The 17,285-nt window shown below is 43.2% G+C and overlaps 1 protein-coding gene across 1 annotated transcript in view; it reads right to left on the bottom strand.

Annotated features, from left to right (window-relative positions):
* The window catches only part of PAPSS1 (3'-phosphoadenosine 5'-phosphosulfate synthase 1), a gene marked incomplete in the record, with an annotated part of 841,989 nt that overhangs the window by 415,967 nt on the left and 408,737 nt on the right, over window positions 1–17,285 (bottom strand). The window contains 1 exon segment of the mRNA XM_044061294.1: window positions 9,409–9,522. Coding sequence (XP_043917229.1) covers window positions 9,409–9,522 — 114 coding nt within the window.

The raw sequence follows: 17,285 nt of genomic DNA, 5'->3' as shown, positions 1-17,285 counted from the left end.
AGCTTGAAACGTTCAAAATCGTGGGCTGCAGCAATTACCATACCAGCACCCAATCTAGGTACATTTGATGCTTGAGTATCCTGGGTCTAGTAATCAAACATTGTGCGCCCCAACACAGTTAACTCAGGTATCTGCTGAATAATAGGCTAGGCCATCAAAATTTGTGGCAGTACCATGCTTGGTATCTGAGAATCTATAAAAGACCCAGAGGTGGATGCCCAATTGCCAATATTTAAAAGAGAATAAAAAGACTTCTAAATTATCTAACAAGTCAGAATCAGGCACCATTTTCAGAATAAGTCTCTACCTGAACACCAGACACCAATATTGGAAACTCACCAGCTACTCCATTGAGAAAGACAGTATATGAAAGAACTGGGGACTCTTAATGGACTTCCCAATCAGTGGCTTGCTAGAATACTTCTAAACATAAACAAAGGGAAACTGAAAGTTCTTGCCTGTCTTATCAGTTAACGGCCTCTCTGCCAATTCCATATGATCTTGCACAGCTCTCAAAACCTGCTTCCTTTCCACCTTTTTTCTAAACTCAATTTTTTTTTCTCTGCTCTTTCTATAAATTCCACAAAATGACTTCTTGGATGAAGAGAAAATAGAAGTAAAAGAAGTTAAATAATGCCCACCAAATAATTCCAAATATTTAGATATTACAATGCTTTTTTTCTATCAAACTTCACAACCATCCACATTATGATGCTCCAACACACAGGGACAAGCACTAAATGTGGTAGTCTTACAGGGAATCAGACATAAATAAAAAGGCACTAAAATTTGTTTCCATTTTGTATGAGGGACAGCCCAATTGAGCTCAAAAAGTCCCTTTTCAAAAGAGGCCCAGACAGAAAGCTCCTCATACAAATACATATACATTGACATGCACAAACAAAAATTAAGTCAATTTATACGAAAACATATGAAATATGTACATCCACAGACATAAAACAAGAAAATTCAGCACAGGGGGCAACTGCTGACTGCTGAAAATACTGTCAGAACATAAGCTCCAAATAAACCACTTTTGTAGTACACAATCAGTTGCTAAGACATCTACAATGGTTAAGAGAAGCAAAATTTGTATGTTGATAAGATACTTTATCATCTAGATCTCAATTTTTTTTAATTTGTTCATGTGTTTTGACATTGTACATATATGGTGTTATCTTTGCATATCTCATGATTATTGAAAATTTCCCAATAGGACTAACCCAGTCAAGAAGATGTAAAAAATAAATATGATACCATCAGCTGGCATGCACTTTCATGTTTTCTTACTGTAAATCAGAAAACAAATGCTTTAAGTAAATCACAGCACCATCCAGACTTGTAACAATCTTCAACACACAATAGCATATCATGTATTGCAAGTCTCTTCAGAAATCAAGAATAAAAAGAAAGTGTCTAATTACAGTAGTAACATGAAACCCTCATGGTGCAACAATACTTCCTGACAACTGTTTTTTTTTTTTTTTAAGTCACAAATCATTACTGCATAGGATTATTTAACTAATAATACATTTAGAGTTGTACAAACTCATCTTATTCAGACTTCAATCCATATAACATATAGGTTGCTGAATAAAAACAGGTTGAGCATTTCAATAATTCTAAGCAAAGCTGCCCTAGTAAAGAGATTTTACTGACATCTAGTGGTTTAATGCACAATTAAAGAAACGTTCAGTTTCCCCAATCAAAGCCACCATTAACATTCAAACATAATAATTTTTTTAATTACCAAGCATTTCCCTATTGAGAACATTTTATTCGTCCCAGGAGTAAATAGAGCCCTGGCATTAATTATTCAAAAAAATGTTCCTTTTATTTAAAATCATATGGCACTTTTGTTATCAAGTTCTGAAACGTACATTTGTCAGTTCCTGTAAAAATAAAATGGGCATTCAAATGAATCTGTAAATGTTTATATATAGCATTAGACTTGTGCACCCAACATCACTTAATTGTTCATTGGAAGCAAAACTTTTAACGGTTGTGATATCTGGCCAGTGCAAAATGCACAGTTATGCATGTGCAGGTGGCTATGGTAAATGGCACCCTGTAAGCTACACATTATTGGACATCTAATCCGTCCATCCACCCACAACCCCTTTTTCCTCATTTTTGCACATAAGGGTCAGGATGTCACCTTAATAATTTGGGGAATTGTATGTGCTGAATATTTTAGGAGTACATGCATACTAACATACCACAATTACCACAAGGTTACTTCCTTTAAATACGCTTTTTCTGCGAATGTTAGGGTGCCTGTAGAAAACTCAGTGGTTTATGTTTATTAAAATGCTGTCATAAGCATTTCATTTTACTAAATGAAAAACTACATGAAACTCCCTTCAAAAGACATAAAATATCTTGTTCATAATATTCCATAATCAAAACTCAAACAGTTCAATAGCTATAGCCTTGACTATTCAGGGTTTTAAAACAGAGAAAATGGTCAACAGTATGTTAAGCCCTTACAAAAACAGTCAACAGTGAATGTAGTGCTATTTAGAAACTTGAAAGTCTAACCTTCGACAGAACAAGCGGAGATATTAGGAAACTGATTAATATTATTTGGGGGAACAAAAAGAAGTTATGTACCTACCATAACGTTCCATGTTAGTTGTCTTCTTCTCACCTTCTTTCTTGCTGGTTGGGTTCGGAGATGATCCTCTTCTCCGACTCGGCAATCTTCAAAAGCTCAACAGCTGCTTACCGGCTCGAGGCCCCCCCTATATCCCATGATGCCTGGCGCTAGATACCCAGATCTCGTTTGGTAAGTCTAACTGCAGACATAATAATAAAGGAATCCTATCCTAGAATGCCTAAATCCTACTGGAGAGACTACTAGCCAGAAAGGAATAGCCAGAGAAGACTCAGCCAGTGAAAAATCAAGAAGAACTCTTCTCGGTCCACTAGGATAGGGGGATGGAGGGTGGGAAGCAAGAAAGAAGGCGAGAAGAAGACAACTAACATGGAACGTTATGGTAGGTACATAACTTCTTTATGTTTAGTTGTCTATCTCGCCTTCATTCTTGCTGGTTGGGACAGTGTCCCTAGCACCTAAAAACCTGGGTGGCTCATCAGAAAAGATTCTTCATAACAGTGGAACCAAAATCAGCTCTGCTCCTGGAAACCAAATCCAACTTGTAATGCAAAATGAAAGTATGTGGGTTGGCCCATGTAGCCGCAGCACAAATAGAATCCATGGGCAACCTAGCCTGAAAGGCCACCGAAGTAGCTAAAGCTCTGGTGGAGTGACCTTTTGGTTTAACTGGCAATTCTTTATTCCTCAGTTGATATATGAATGTGATGACAGAAGTCAACCACCTGGATAAGGTTACTTTGGAGACCAGAAGACCTTGTTTACCTACTGCATAAGACAGGAAAAGTTGATCTGACTTTCTAATGTCCTTGGTTCTGTGCAAATAAAAGCGTAGCTGCCTGTGAACATCTAACTGATGCAACTTATATTCCGCCCTGTTGGAGTGGTTAGGGAAAAACACAGGAAGGTCTATGGACTGATTCAAGTTACTCTCTGAAGACACCTTAGGAAGGAAGGACGGATTAGTCCTAAGAGCAACCCTGTCATTGTGGATCATGAGGTATGGGGGACGGACAGAAAGAGCCTGTAGTTCCGAAACTCTTCTGGCTGAAGTAATAGCTACCAGGAAGAGGGTTTTCCAAGATAAGAACTTCAGCAAACAAGAAGCTGCAGGTTCGAAAGGGGGCAAAATTAGCAAAGTTAAAATCAAATTTAAATCCCACGGTGGTGGAGGATCTCTCACTGGGGGACTGAGTAGACTGGTTCCTATGAGAAAGGCTTTACACAGCTTATGGGACATGATATTGTTTTCCGACAGGCCAATGTGAAAATTTGAAATTGCCGCTAACTGGACTCTAATTGTAGCTGAAGCAGAACCAGCATGGAAGAGTTCTGCTAGAAATTCCAAAATGGAGTGCACTGGGGCTGAAAAGGGGTCTATGCTTTTTGCCTCTGTCCAGGAAGAAAAACTTTTCCACTTACTAGTGTAAGTTTTTCTGGTCTTAGACTTGTGTGATGACAAAAGGATTTCTTGCACAGATGGGGAAATATCTGGGAGCCTGGCTAGGGTTGTAAGTGGAGCAACCATGCTGTGAGCTGGAGAGTGTGCAGGGATTGGTGCAGCCCGCCCGATTGATGAATCAGGAGGTCTGGAACTCGGTCCAGAGTCCAAGGCTGTTCGAGAAGATAGGAGTGCAGGAATGGAAACCATATATTTCGAGGCCAGTAAGGAGCAATGAGGATCATTTTGCAACCCGAAACGGCAGCCTTCTGAATCAATTTCGGTATGAGGTGGAAAGGAGGAAATGCATAAAGAAGTCCCTGGGGCCAATCGTGGACTACAGCATCTCTGGGGGGATGCCCGGGGAGTGGAAGGAGAGAGAAGAAATTGCTGCACTTGCTGTTGAAGGGAGTTGCAAAAAGGTCGTAGCAAGGTTGGCCCCATCTGCGGAAGATTTGGTCCGCAACTACCTGGTTCAGAGACCATTCGTGAGGCATGAGAATTGCTCTGCTCAGTCTGTCTGCTATAACGTTGGACTTCTCAGGGATGTGCATTGCAATCAGAAACTGATGGGAAGAGATCGCCCACTACCAGAGTCTGAGTGCTTCTCGACATAGGGGGTAGGACCTGGTTCCGTCCTGCTTGTTGATGTACCACACTACGGACATATTGCCCGTTTGAACTGCAATGATCCCGGTAGGAAGACAGTCCTGAAGAGCCTGCAACGCTAAGAGCATGGCCCTCATCTCCAAGACATTTATGTGCAGATGATACTCGTGAGGTTGCCAGGTGCCTTGGACTGTTCTGCCCTGATAATGCCCACACCCGATCAGGGAGGCGTCCGTGGTCACTGTAGCCACTGGAGGGGGAAGAACAAATGGTCTGCCCTGGAGCACTGATGTGGAGACCATCCAGCACGCAAGGTGCTTCTTGCATGACTGAGTGATCATAATCGTGTAAGACATGGGAAGTTGCTGGAAGGACCATTGGGTGAAAAGAAGCCACTGGAGAATCCTCATGTGAAAATGAGCCAGAGGAACAAGTATGATAGCTGCTGCCATGAGACCTAGCGTTTGAAGGACAAACCTGGCTTGAATCCTTTTGCATGATAATAAAACCTTGACATGCTGATGAATCACTGAAACCCTGTCTGGTGGGAGGCTTGCTAACATGTCTTTGGTATTTAAATTTGCACCTATAAAGGTGATGGATTGACAGGGAGACAATGCAGACTTTTCGAAATTTATTGTGATACCTAGCCTGGAGCAAGTGTCGATGGTGCAGTCTCTGGCTCGCAGAAGGTGATGTCTGGTGGTAGCAGTGAGGAGCCAGTCGTCGAGATATGGAAACACCTGGAATCCTTGCTGTCTCAGATGAGCGGTAACTACTGCCATACATTTGGTAAACACCCTGGGGGCTGTGGTGAGACCAAAGGGCAGAGCTCTGAACTGATAATGGCTGGCTCCTAGCCAGAAGCGGAGGAATCTTCGGAAGCGTCTGTCCATTTTTATGTGGTAGTTCGCTTCCTGAAGATCTACGGAGCACATCCAATTGTCCTGACCCAGAAAGGGTAAAATGGACTGGAGCGTGACCATCCGGAATTTTGTTCTTTGTACAGACTTGTTTAGTCTGCCGAGATCCAAAATGGGTCTCCAGTCCCCTATCTTTTTTGGTACCAAAAAGAACCTTGTGTAAATTTCGGATCCTTGTTGGTCTGCTGGGACTTGCTGGATGGCCCTTTTTCTTAGCAGTTTTGAGACTTCTTGCACTGCTTGGTCCCTTAGATTGGGTGGAACATCTGGAAGGGACTTGTATGACTTTAAGGGGGTGCGAACGAAGGGGATTCTGTAGCCTCCGGATATAATGGACTGTACCCATTTGTCTTGTGTTATATCTCGCCAGGCTCCTGGGTACAGTGATAGTCTTCCCCCGAATGCCTCCAGAGGTGAGTAGCCGGGCAACCCTTCAGGGATGCTGGAAGGGCTTGTCAGAGAAGGATTCTCTGCTGCCCTGGTTTTGCGGACTCCCTCTGCCATGAGGGCGGCGTCTGTTACTGTTCCCTCCTCTGCCCCTGGAGGGAAACTCACCACGTGTGTCCGGCAAGGCTCCTTGGGATTTCCGGAACCACATCTTCCCACTCTTCTGACCCTTAGGATATGGTCGGAGGGAGTGGAAAACGGACTCCCTGCTCACACCTGGTAAGGGTATCTTTCACCTGTGATCCAAAGAGAGAGGAACCATCAAAGGGGGTGTTGGTAAAAGACGCTCTGAAAGGTTCCGCAAAGTTACATAGTCGCATCCAAGCGTGCCTCCTTAGGGCCAAGCCTGTGCCTGCGGCTCTACTCGCACCATCGGCTGCATACGAAATGAGCCGCATGGAGGAGTTTACCACAGAATTAAGAGTAGTCAGCTGGGAGGCTGCCTTAGCCTGGGCCCCCTCAGCTGATGGATCTTGGAGGGCATCTCCAAGCTCTTTCAGGAGATCCCTCTGAAGATGGGTAAAGTGGCACAGGTAATTCAGGGACCGCATGGAAAAGGTCGCTAAAGAGAACATCTGCTTCCCACATCTGTCCATCGTCCTGGACTCCTTATTAGGGGAATGGACAGACGAAGAAGTTTCAGCCAACTCCTTCTTTGTGGCCACTGCTACCACCATGGCATCAACGGGGACACCCTTGGTCAAGAACTGTTTGTCCTGCGGGGCAGTAATGAATTTTGCAGGTCTTCTAGGGGTCGGTTCCACGGTGTCTGGAGCCGTCCACGCCTTTCGAGCCACCACAGACATCAGTGGGTCGAAAGGCGGAGACATTCAGGAGCTGGAAGGTCTGGATCCAAACGCATCCAGGAATACCGATTCATCCTCAGAAGGGCTTAGGGTAGTCCAGTTTTCCCTCTGCCTAAGCATCTCAAGGATGTCTGAGAAGGAGACATCTTCAGAGGAGGATCTTGGGGACCCTTCCGACTCCTCTAAGTTGGTATCTGATGTAATAGACTCGGGGGAGTCAACATGCTTCCTCTTGCATTTTCTCTTGTGAGGTGGCTCCTCTGAAAGATCAGGGGAGTCCTCGGAAGAGAAGGATACACCCAAGGGGGTGACCTGGAGTGCTGGATCCCCACGCTTAGGGTCTGGAAGAGGGGCAGAGGCTGACGCAGGCACCCTAGGGGGAGGAGCCGATGGGGTCGATCGTGGGACTGACTCAGGGGCCAGCACACTCCTCATCACCTCGAAGGCGTCCCTGCCCGGACGCAGAGAAGGCTCAGGCTCCGACGAAACCAAAAGCCTTCCCTGCACAGAGGGAGATGGCTACGAGTCAGATGTGGGAGCCGAGCTCACCTGTGCCGAAGCACCAAGATGGAGAGCGGGGTCGGACAAGGGTCCAATGCCACTCGCCCCCTCGGAGCCGACAAGGGAGTCTCGGTGCCCAGATCCCTCCAGGGGAAGGTACCATGGAAGGGATTGGAGCAGACGAAGGAACCGAAAGGGAGGGTATCGGTGCTGACGGTTCCACGACTCGAACCCCAACGTACTCTTCCGAGCTCAAAGGAAGAGTCGGAGGAGGAATATCAATATCTGTGGACAGAGCAGACTCCTGATGAGGAGGGCTGGACAACATTTTGACAAGGGCCTGTGACTTCAAGAGCCTACTGACCACTCTTTCCAAATCATGGTCCAAAAGTCTAGAGGACCGAGAAGAGTGGGATGATCGGTAACTATGCTCCGATTGGAGCAGGGGCGACTTTGGAGCCGAACGTATAGACTCCAAAGAAGGAGACCTGGATCTTTTTCGACTCTCAGCCGGATCCAAAGACGGTGTCAGAGCCGACTGGGAGGGAAGGACATCGGTTCCAGCCAGAGCCGAAATGGACTGTGAGGCTTCACCCAACAACGGCTCCGAACTGGGAGCCAACGGTTTAGGTGACCTGAAAGATTTCACCGGCTGAGACTTCAACAGTGAATCTTGGGGTTTAAGCAGACCCCTCAGAATCAATTTATTTTTGCGCTCCTGCAGGACTCTTGGACTGAAGGCATGACAGATGGAGCAAGAGTCCTGCAGGTGGACAGCACCCAGACAATAAACACAAGAAGTGTGACCATCTGTCAGAGACATCTTCTGACAGCATGAGCCACACTTCTTGAATCTGGATGGTTTTGGATCCTTGGACATTCTTGGAAGACACCCAAGGACAAGTTTTCACACAAAAAGTTAAGGTAACCAATAAAAAATATTAATACCCTACAGCTACCACAACCCACTACAAGTACTACTACCACAAAGAAAAAAAAACTTATCACTAACACTACAGGTTATAGAGAAAAAGTTTTTTTTTTTTTTTTGTTTGTTTTTTATTTAAAGGAGATAGAAAAGAAAGGTTAACCTCTAACTCAAACAGAAAGAACCTTTCTGTGGAAAAGGGAGAGAAGGGGGGAAGGGGAAACTCTCTAATTGAAATGAGTTTCTTAGGAAGGGAAAGCTATTTAGAGGAAAAAAAAAAAACTAACTACAATAAATAAAGTCTAACTAATGACTACTTCTACACTACAATACAGTAATTTTTAGAGGAAAATAACAGTAATAATAAAGAAGCTTATACGACCTGAGTCAGTAGAACAACCTCGCAGCAGAAGCGGCAAACGAGATCTGGGTATCTAGTGCCAGGCACCATGGGATATAGGGGGGCCTCGAGCTGGTAAGCAGCTCTCGAGCTTTTGAAGATGGCCAAGTCGGAGCCGACAACCAGCAAGAATGAAGGCGAGATAGACAATGTAACATCAGTGGTATCACTGTCATGGATACAATTTTGCACCAAAGAAGCCTTAGTGTTGTTGTCCATGCTTTTTTGCCTTTATTACTCGATGCATAATGTAAATTAAAATTTCAATGAATTGCATCCAGTAATTCAAAACTACAACAAACATTTTAGCAGTCAAGTTGTATTTTAATGATTTGCTTGCACTGTCTTAAATTACTTCAAGTTTTTGTATTTTCAAGCACCTGTTATACAACAGGCTGACTTACTTCATCCATGCTTCTTGTACAGTCCTGAAAATGGTCCATATGGGTCAGTATTCTACATCAGTTAACAAATGAAAATAAAATAAAGCAAAACAAATAAGAAAACAGTTTAGAATTACTGTTTCATGAAAGTCTGAAAACAGTGACCACTAACATAAGGACATAAAAGCAGATTAACATATTTTCAAGCAACATTTTTATCTTTGTTCAGCAAGTACAGAATTTCTGAAATAATAAAGGCAAAAAAAGCATGGACAACACTAACAGCAGCATTCTTCACTGGCAATTTAACAAAACAAAAACAGTTAAAACTTTTTTTCTACTACATGCCTTACCTTATTAATTTCTAAGAAAGGTAACGTGTTTGCCTCCACTTTAGCTAGCTGAAGCTTGTTTTCAGGTACATATAGTTCCTTTACTTCATATGAGGCATCAACAGGGACAATATCCTATGTTAGAAAATAAAATAAAATGCTGAGTGCTATAAGACCAAAAATACTGCTCCAGCCATTATTGTTTCAATGGGAGCACCACATTATACTTCTATACTAAACACACTTCATTGAACATCAACAAATTCAATTTGTTTTCTTTAGCTCTTCAATTAGTTTTTGCAATAGACAAAAGGCTAGATATACCTGCATCTGACAACTTAAACATAAACATATGAAAAGTAACTATTATAAACAAAATATGCTTTATGTTGTTTTTATCAAAAATATAAGACTTCACTGTAATGCCTGTGGCACTATTAGGACCCACAACTGTTAACTTGTAAACCTGATAAACAAGTTCATCCAGAAAACAAGAATGTGCAAGGCCAAGGTGATCCTCGGTGCCCCATTCTGGTCTCAACAAATGTGTTTTCCATTCCTGTGGCCTCCATGACTGTTGGACCATTATCCAGATCTATTAACATACCTGACCAGACTCTTCTCCAGAGTAAAAAGCCTTGAAGCTAACTGCTTGGGTCCTTCAGTTCTGATGTGAGCCAGAGATGCCAGGCTCTGCTTCAGTTGTTCAGATCATATCAACCTCTCAAAAACAGTCCACCACGAAAATCTACTGTACTAAATGGAAGAGATTCTCCTTCTGGGCTATATCAAGGGATTTAGATACCATCTCTGCCATTACTCCTTCCATTCTTGATTCCTGTTAACTTTTCTACAACGGCTCCAGTTATTCCACTATCAAAAAGCAAATGTCAGCTATCTCAAACTTCTACATTGGGCAGAATGATAACTCTGTAGCTTCCTTACAACTCTCTAAGGCCCTCCTGAAGGGAAGCTTTCTTCTATGGCCACCTATCAGAGACCCAGTACGGTGTAGTTGTGTACCTACCATAAATGTAGATGTTCGAGTGTATTCACTGCTGCAGTCATTACAATTGGGTTATCCTGCTGGCAGGCTACCCTCAGTCGGCCTGAATTCCAAAGTTTAGGTCCGGCATCGGTTGCTGTTGCCTCCTCCCTGACGTCAGTGCGCCAGGGATATAAAAGATACAGCCAACGCCATTTTCTTCAGTTTTTCTTGCCCCAGATGTCAGGTGCCCCAATAATGGTAGGCTAAATTATGCCAATAAGCATGCATGCACATAAAACAACTTTTCCTTCATCTACAAGCAAATACACCATATAGGTTGTATAGGATAGAGAAGCACAGATAAATCCCAGCAAAGAGAGGGGGCATGGAGGGAGGGTAACCTAGACTGCAACAGTGAATACACTCGAACTTCTACATTTATGGTAGGTACACAACTGTACTATGTTCATCGTGTTTCACTGTTGCAGTCATTACAATTGGGTTGAATCCCAAAGCTAAGGTTGGGAGACTGGTACTAAATAGGATTAGGAGAGGCTATCAGGCCCTGCAGAACTGCAGTGGCAAAGCCTGCCCTGGATTTAGAGTAGAGAGGTAAGTGATAGTGCTTTGTAAAAGTATGCACTGAACTCCAAGTTGCAGCCTCCAAGATGTCTTTGGTTGGTACTCCTCTGAGGAAAGCTGCTGAAGTGGCTGCTGCTCTAGTTGAATGTGGCCTAATGTCCTTAGGCACTGATTTGCCATGATGGGAATAGCAGAAACGAATACAGTGGCCTATCCACTTTGAAATAGTCTGCTTTGAGACGGGCCTTCCTTGTGATGTTGCTGCATATGACACTAGAAGCTGTTCAGTCTTTCTGACAGCTTTGGTTCTGTCCAAGTAGAAGTGTAGCTGTCTGTGAATGTCCAAAGAATGCAGAATTTTCTTACCCTTATTCTGTGGGTTTGGATAAAAGGTAGGCAAATTAATTGTTTGGTTAAGTGCCACACTGGAGACTACCTTAGGCATAAATGTAGGGTTTGTTCTCAGAGAAACCCTCTCAGGATGGAAAATGATAAAGGGTTCCACAGCCATGAGTGCTTGTAACTCTGAGACTCGCCTAGTGGAGGTTATTGCTAGGAGCAGAGCTGTTTTCCAGGATAAGAAATTTATATCAGCTGCAGAGGCTGGCTCAAATGGAGGCAGTGTAAGTTTTTCCAAGACATAGTTTAGGTCCCATGCAGGCACTGGTGCTCTCCTAGGGGGTCTTATGTTTTTGGCCCCTCTGAGGTACTGTCTTAGTAATGGATGAGAAAAAATAGGTGGCTCTGTATTGTAATGAGCTGAAGTGGCAGAGGCATGAATTTTAATTGATGAAAAAGAAAGGCCCTTTTCCAGCATCTCAGTTAAGTATTGCAAAATCTGAGGAATATTTGAAACAGTTGTATCAAAACCTTGTGCTTGGTTCCAAGCACAGAATCTCTTCCATTTGTCTGCATAAGATTTCCTGGTGCTAGGCCTCCTGGCCTCCAAAATAACATCCATCACTGCTTTAGAGAGAGGTGTGCCTTGAGAGGCTACTTTATTCGCCATGCTGCCAGGTTTAAGGTCTTGAGTTGGCTGTGCAGTATCTGACTGTCTTGTTGAGTCAATAAGTGAGGAATATGAGGTAATGTCCAGGCTGGGCAGTGAGACAAGCTCTTTAGGATTGGGTACCAGTGCTGGTGGGGCCAGTCTGGGGCAATCAGTATCATTTTTGTTTTTTCTTGTCTGACCTTGAGGTGTACCTTGGGGAGTAGAGACAGGGGAGGAAACGCATATACTGTTAGATTTTTCCAGCTGAAAGATAGAGCATCCACTTTCCATGCTTTCTTGTGATAAGTCCTTGTGCAGAATCTTTGTAGTTGGTAGTTGTGAGGGGAGGCAAATAGGTCTATGCCCGGGCATCCCCAGGCCCTTGTTATCATGCTGAAGACTTGTAGATCCAATTTCAACTTGTGGGGATCCATTAGGTGTATGCTTAGTTCGTCTGCCAGAGTATTTTTCCTTTCTGGCAGGAATTGAGCTTGCAGATGTACTTGGTAAGTCAAAGCTGTATGGCACAAGTTCATGGCTAGCTAACAGAGGGGGGGTAGGAATGTGTGCCTCCCTGCTTGTTTATGTACCACATGACTGTAGTATTGTCCATCTTTATTAGTAGTTGTCCTGGATGAAGTTGATCCTTGAAGGCTGTTAAGGCATTCTGAACAGCTAGCATCTCTTTTTGATTGATACGTAGATGCATTTGACTTGCGGACCATGTGCCCTGAATATATCTTCCTGCCATATGGGCTCCCCAGGCATAACCTGATGCATCTGTTGTCAATGTCTGCCTGGCTGTGGGTAAGGTGAATGGCTGTCCCGTGTTGTGGTGATAGGTTTTTGCCCACCATTGAAAGTCCTGTTGCAGGCAGGGAATGAGGGTAATTATTGTTTCCAGGCTGTGGCAATGTTGAGTCCAAACACGTTTTAGATACCACTGAAGTTTCCTCATATGCAGTCTTGCATATGGAATTAGCAGAATGCAGGATGCCATGAAACCCAAGGCCTGCAGAATTTTTCTTGCAGATAACTGGGTCTTTGTTGCCAACATCTTGAAATAAGTAGTCAGTTGTCTGTGTTTGTCTGGCGTGAGATAAGTAGTCTGGGTAGTTGCATTTAAGCTTGCACCCAGGAATATTATCTCTTGAGAGGGTACAAGTTTTGATTTCTTTTCGTTTACTGTGTACCCTAGACTTGTCAGTAATCTTTTTACAAACGCCAGATGTTGCAGTAGAATGTCCTTGTTCTCCGCTTAAATAAGGCAGTCGTCCATGTAAGGATATATTTGTATTCCTCTTTGTCTGCAAAATGCAATTACTGGTGCCAGGCACTTTGTGAAGGCCCTGGGCGCAGTAGATAAGCCAATGGGCAGTGCAGAGAATTGGTAGTGCATTGAGCCAGCTTTGAATCTGAGGTATCTTCTGCATGTTTGTCTGATTGGGACATGCAGGTGTGCCTCTTTTAGATCTAAAGTCACAAGCCAAGCCTTCTTGCCCAACATGGGCAGAAGCTGCTGTAGAGTCAACATTTTGAATTTTGGAATATCCAGATATATGTTTAGAATAGATAGGTCCAGTATTGGTCTCCAGGCTTTGTCTTTTCTGGGTACCAAGAACAGTCTTGAATAGAATCCGTGACCCTGCTCTTGTTCTTGTACTTGTTGAATGGCCCTCATGCCCAGGAGGGATGAAACTTGTTTTTGTGCCTCTGCCCATTGATTACGTGGCAGGTCTGGCATACCGTTTTGCCTTAGCAGAGTGTGAAAGTGGAACCTGTAGCCTTGTGAAACTATATTTAGAACCCATTTGTCCTGGGTGATCATGAGCCAATTTTGTGAAAAAAGTGCTAGCTTTCCCCTCAAAGGGGCTGTCAAAAGATAAGTGCTTGGTGCTGAAAGTGGAAAGTCATTGAGACGGTTTCCTGAATGGCTGTGATTTTTCCTCTCCGCTCTTGGAGGTAGAAGGACCCCATTGTTTAGGCCTGTATGAGCCTTGGGGCTGTGATCTGTCTGTATCTGCCCCTTTGTGGTCTATCTGACACTGGAAAGGACCAATTTTTTGTAGGCCAGTTCCTGCTAAATCTGGGAGGCTGTACCTGCAAGAAATCCTTGACTGTTTGCATAGATTTTGCCTTGTCCTCCATTTTCTTCAACACCTCTTCTGCTTTAGTATCAAACAAAGTATCATGCTGTAGTGGAGCATCTAATAGTTTTGCTTTAACATGATCTGGCATATTTTGTTCTTTTAACCAAGCACGCCTCCCAATGACAGAACCTGTAATTGCGGCCCTGCAGGAGGCCTCAAGAGAATCAAAACCACATTGCAAAGTATGTTTTCCAACTTGTTCAGCTGCATGCAACAAATCCTGCATTTCTTTATTGTCTGCACATTCTGTATTTGCTGGCATTTTCTGTTTAAGCAAATATATTAGATATTGCTGATACGTAAGCATATGACATTGGCAATTTAAAGCTCTGACAGCCAAGGTAGAAGAGGTATAAATCTTTTTGCCCCATTTGTCTAGCCCTAGAATCCCTATCAGAGGGGATAGGGTTTTTGCAGTAGAAGCCTTGACCCCTTTGGGACCCTGAGAGATGGTTTTTGGGTCCGCTGCAGGGTTCTTATAGAGAAATTTATGTGAATCAGGAACCCTGTAGTATCTGTCTGGCCTAACAGGGGCTGGTGGTAAAGAGTCTGGAGAAAAACTGGACTCTGTAAATACATCATCTACAATGTCTAAAACAGGCGGGATAGCGAGGGGCCTGTGCTGAGGCAATAAAAGGAAATCTCTGAGCCTTTTCTTGGATTCTGAGTAATACTGGCTCTCCCAGTGGAAATGCTCCCTCATAGTATGCAATGTTTCCCCAAAAGAATAATCCTCAGGAGGAGAGGCTGAAGGGATAGATTCTTCAACATCAGAATCCTTATAAGGGGGAATGGAGTAATCCTGTTCAGAGGAGGAATCAGAGGAAATGGAAACCTGGTCTGAAGATTCATATTGTAACTCTTGCCTAGGCCTCTTTTCAGGAGGGGGATGGGAACCCCTGATCAAAGTTTTTAAGCATCTATTTTTTAGGTATGAAGGCCTGTCCAGGTGAATGCTGTACTTGTTTCTTTGTCTTTAGAGTTGCTTTAGTCTTTGTCTTTGTAGCCGAAGTAGGTTTCACATATAACTGTGTAGGCCTGAAAACACCCTCAGAAGCCGATGCCTGCTCAGCGGCTCCAGACCCATCTGAGGGAATAGTTTCCGAGTGTCCAATACCTTGAGTTTCCAGAGGCCCAGTCGGCTCCACGTGGGAGTCGGAAGCGGCCTGTGGTTCTGAGGTAGCGGGCGTCAGGGGCTGCGAAAGTGCCTCACTGAGAACCGGCAAACCGGCGACAGGCTTAGAAGAAGCCTCGTCGGTTTTGGATCTCGGATGCCTGTCCTTTTCTTTTTCTTTGCGCTTTTTATAAACTCTGGTAGTCGGCTGTTCCGACGGCATTATATAATTAAATCTTCTGCCAAAGTAATGAAAAGCAAAATTGTACTGACGCTTAATAGTGCGTTGGTTAAATCTAGCACAAAACTGACAACTAGCAACATTATGGTCAGGGCTTAGGCAAGGAATACAGTAAGAATGAAAATCCTTATGAGGTATTTGCTTCCCACAAGAAATACAGTTATTAACCTTTTCTGACATCGGTCTGGAGCAAGAAAACAGTTTCCCCAATGGGGTACTTAGCTTTAATGAAGACTTCGGATCTGAAATTCGAACTTGAAAACTTCAGGAGTCGGCCGACCGGCACTTGCGAACTGCTTTTGCTTCGGGCACCACGCGGCAAGAAAGACTGAAGAAAATGGCTTCGGCTGCATTTTTTATACCCCTGGCACACTGACGTCAGGGAGGAGGTGACAGCAACTGATGCCAGACCTAGACTTTGGAATTCAGGCCAACTGAGGGTAGCCTGCCAGCAGGATAACCAAACTGTAATGACTGCAGGAGTGAAACACGAACATCTCCACGGGACATTACCATTATGTTTTGAACTGGCAGTATCTGTCGATTTGAAGTTTCTCTCTTGGAAAATAAATTTTTGGTGGCAGTCACTTCAGCCAAGTGGATTTCACATATGCAAGTACTTTCCTGCAGGCCACAATATTTGGTCTTTCACAAAGAAGGAGTTTCTTTAAGAACTAATGCATCTTTCCTTCTTAAGGTAGCATGACAGACCAATTCAAATCAGTCAATAAACATACCAATCTTTTTTCAAGCTTCTCAAACAAAGGTGAACACATCCTACATATGGTGGACATTCATCGCCAGCTTAGGTTCTGTCTTCGTAGGCCCAAACCATTCAGAAAGTTAGATGAATTGTTTGTGGTATTCTCAAAACCTAAACTGGGCAAAGCATGTGGTTGAGTTAATGCTTTTAACAGAATGGCAATGTCACATGGAGGTACAGGGTCTCTGACAGGTGGTCATAGAAGAAATTATTCCTTCCTAATAAGTACATATATAACTATGTTTACTGTAAACACATAAAGAACTACATACATCTATAATTTCAAAAATAATACATGAACACACAACATACATACACTATAACTAACCTAACTACCTACCTAATTCTAATGTTAAACTTTAAAACTATTCCAAAAATTTAACTAGAGAGAAAAACTTCTCTCGGTAGACGGAGGAGTGAATGCTATTTGAGAAAACAGCAAGTGGAATACTACAAAGGATAAAGCAATGGCGAGTCCTCATCATTACAACCAAATTCTTCAGGAGGGAAATGAGATCTGGGGTACTGAGGTGGAGTCCAGGGAATTATGGGTAGGAAAAGATTCTTAAGCCCTGGAACTGAACAGCTTCAGTATTGGTGCCTGGGTCAGATCCAATCAGATCAGACAACCTAAAGTTGAGTTGAATGAAAACAGAAAACGTTGGATCCTATGTTAAAAAAAAAAAAACACAAATAAAATGCTGAGAGCTACACCACATAATACAAACTCCACCATTATTATTTCAATGGGAACACAATATTACAACTCAATAACAAACACACATCACTGAACATCAAGTTCAGGTGGTTTTCTTCAGCTCTTCAGTTTTCACATTACACAAATACCAGACAAATGCATCTGACAAGTTTAAAAATAAAGATGATATAAAAAGTAATTGTCATCATAAACAAAATCTATTTTACTTTCTTGTTTTAATCAAAACTGTACAGACCTCACTGTAATATCTGTGGCACTATAATGACCCACAGCAGTTATATTACATAAACATGGGGATTTCCCACTCTCTTCTACTAAAAGGATTGTCTTCCAAAAATGATCACTCAAAAT

This window comes from Protopterus annectens, chromosome 2.part0 (assembly GCF_019279795.1).
Source record: "Protopterus annectens isolate FY-2018-M chromosome 2.part0, PAN1.0, whole genome shotgun sequence".
Taxonomy (NCBI): domain Eukaryota; kingdom Metazoa; phylum Chordata; order Ceratodontiformes; family Protopteridae; genus Protopterus; species Protopterus annectens.
The sequence above is the reverse complement of the archived record's forward strand: the minus strand, read 5'-3'. Positions and strand labels throughout refer to the sequence as shown.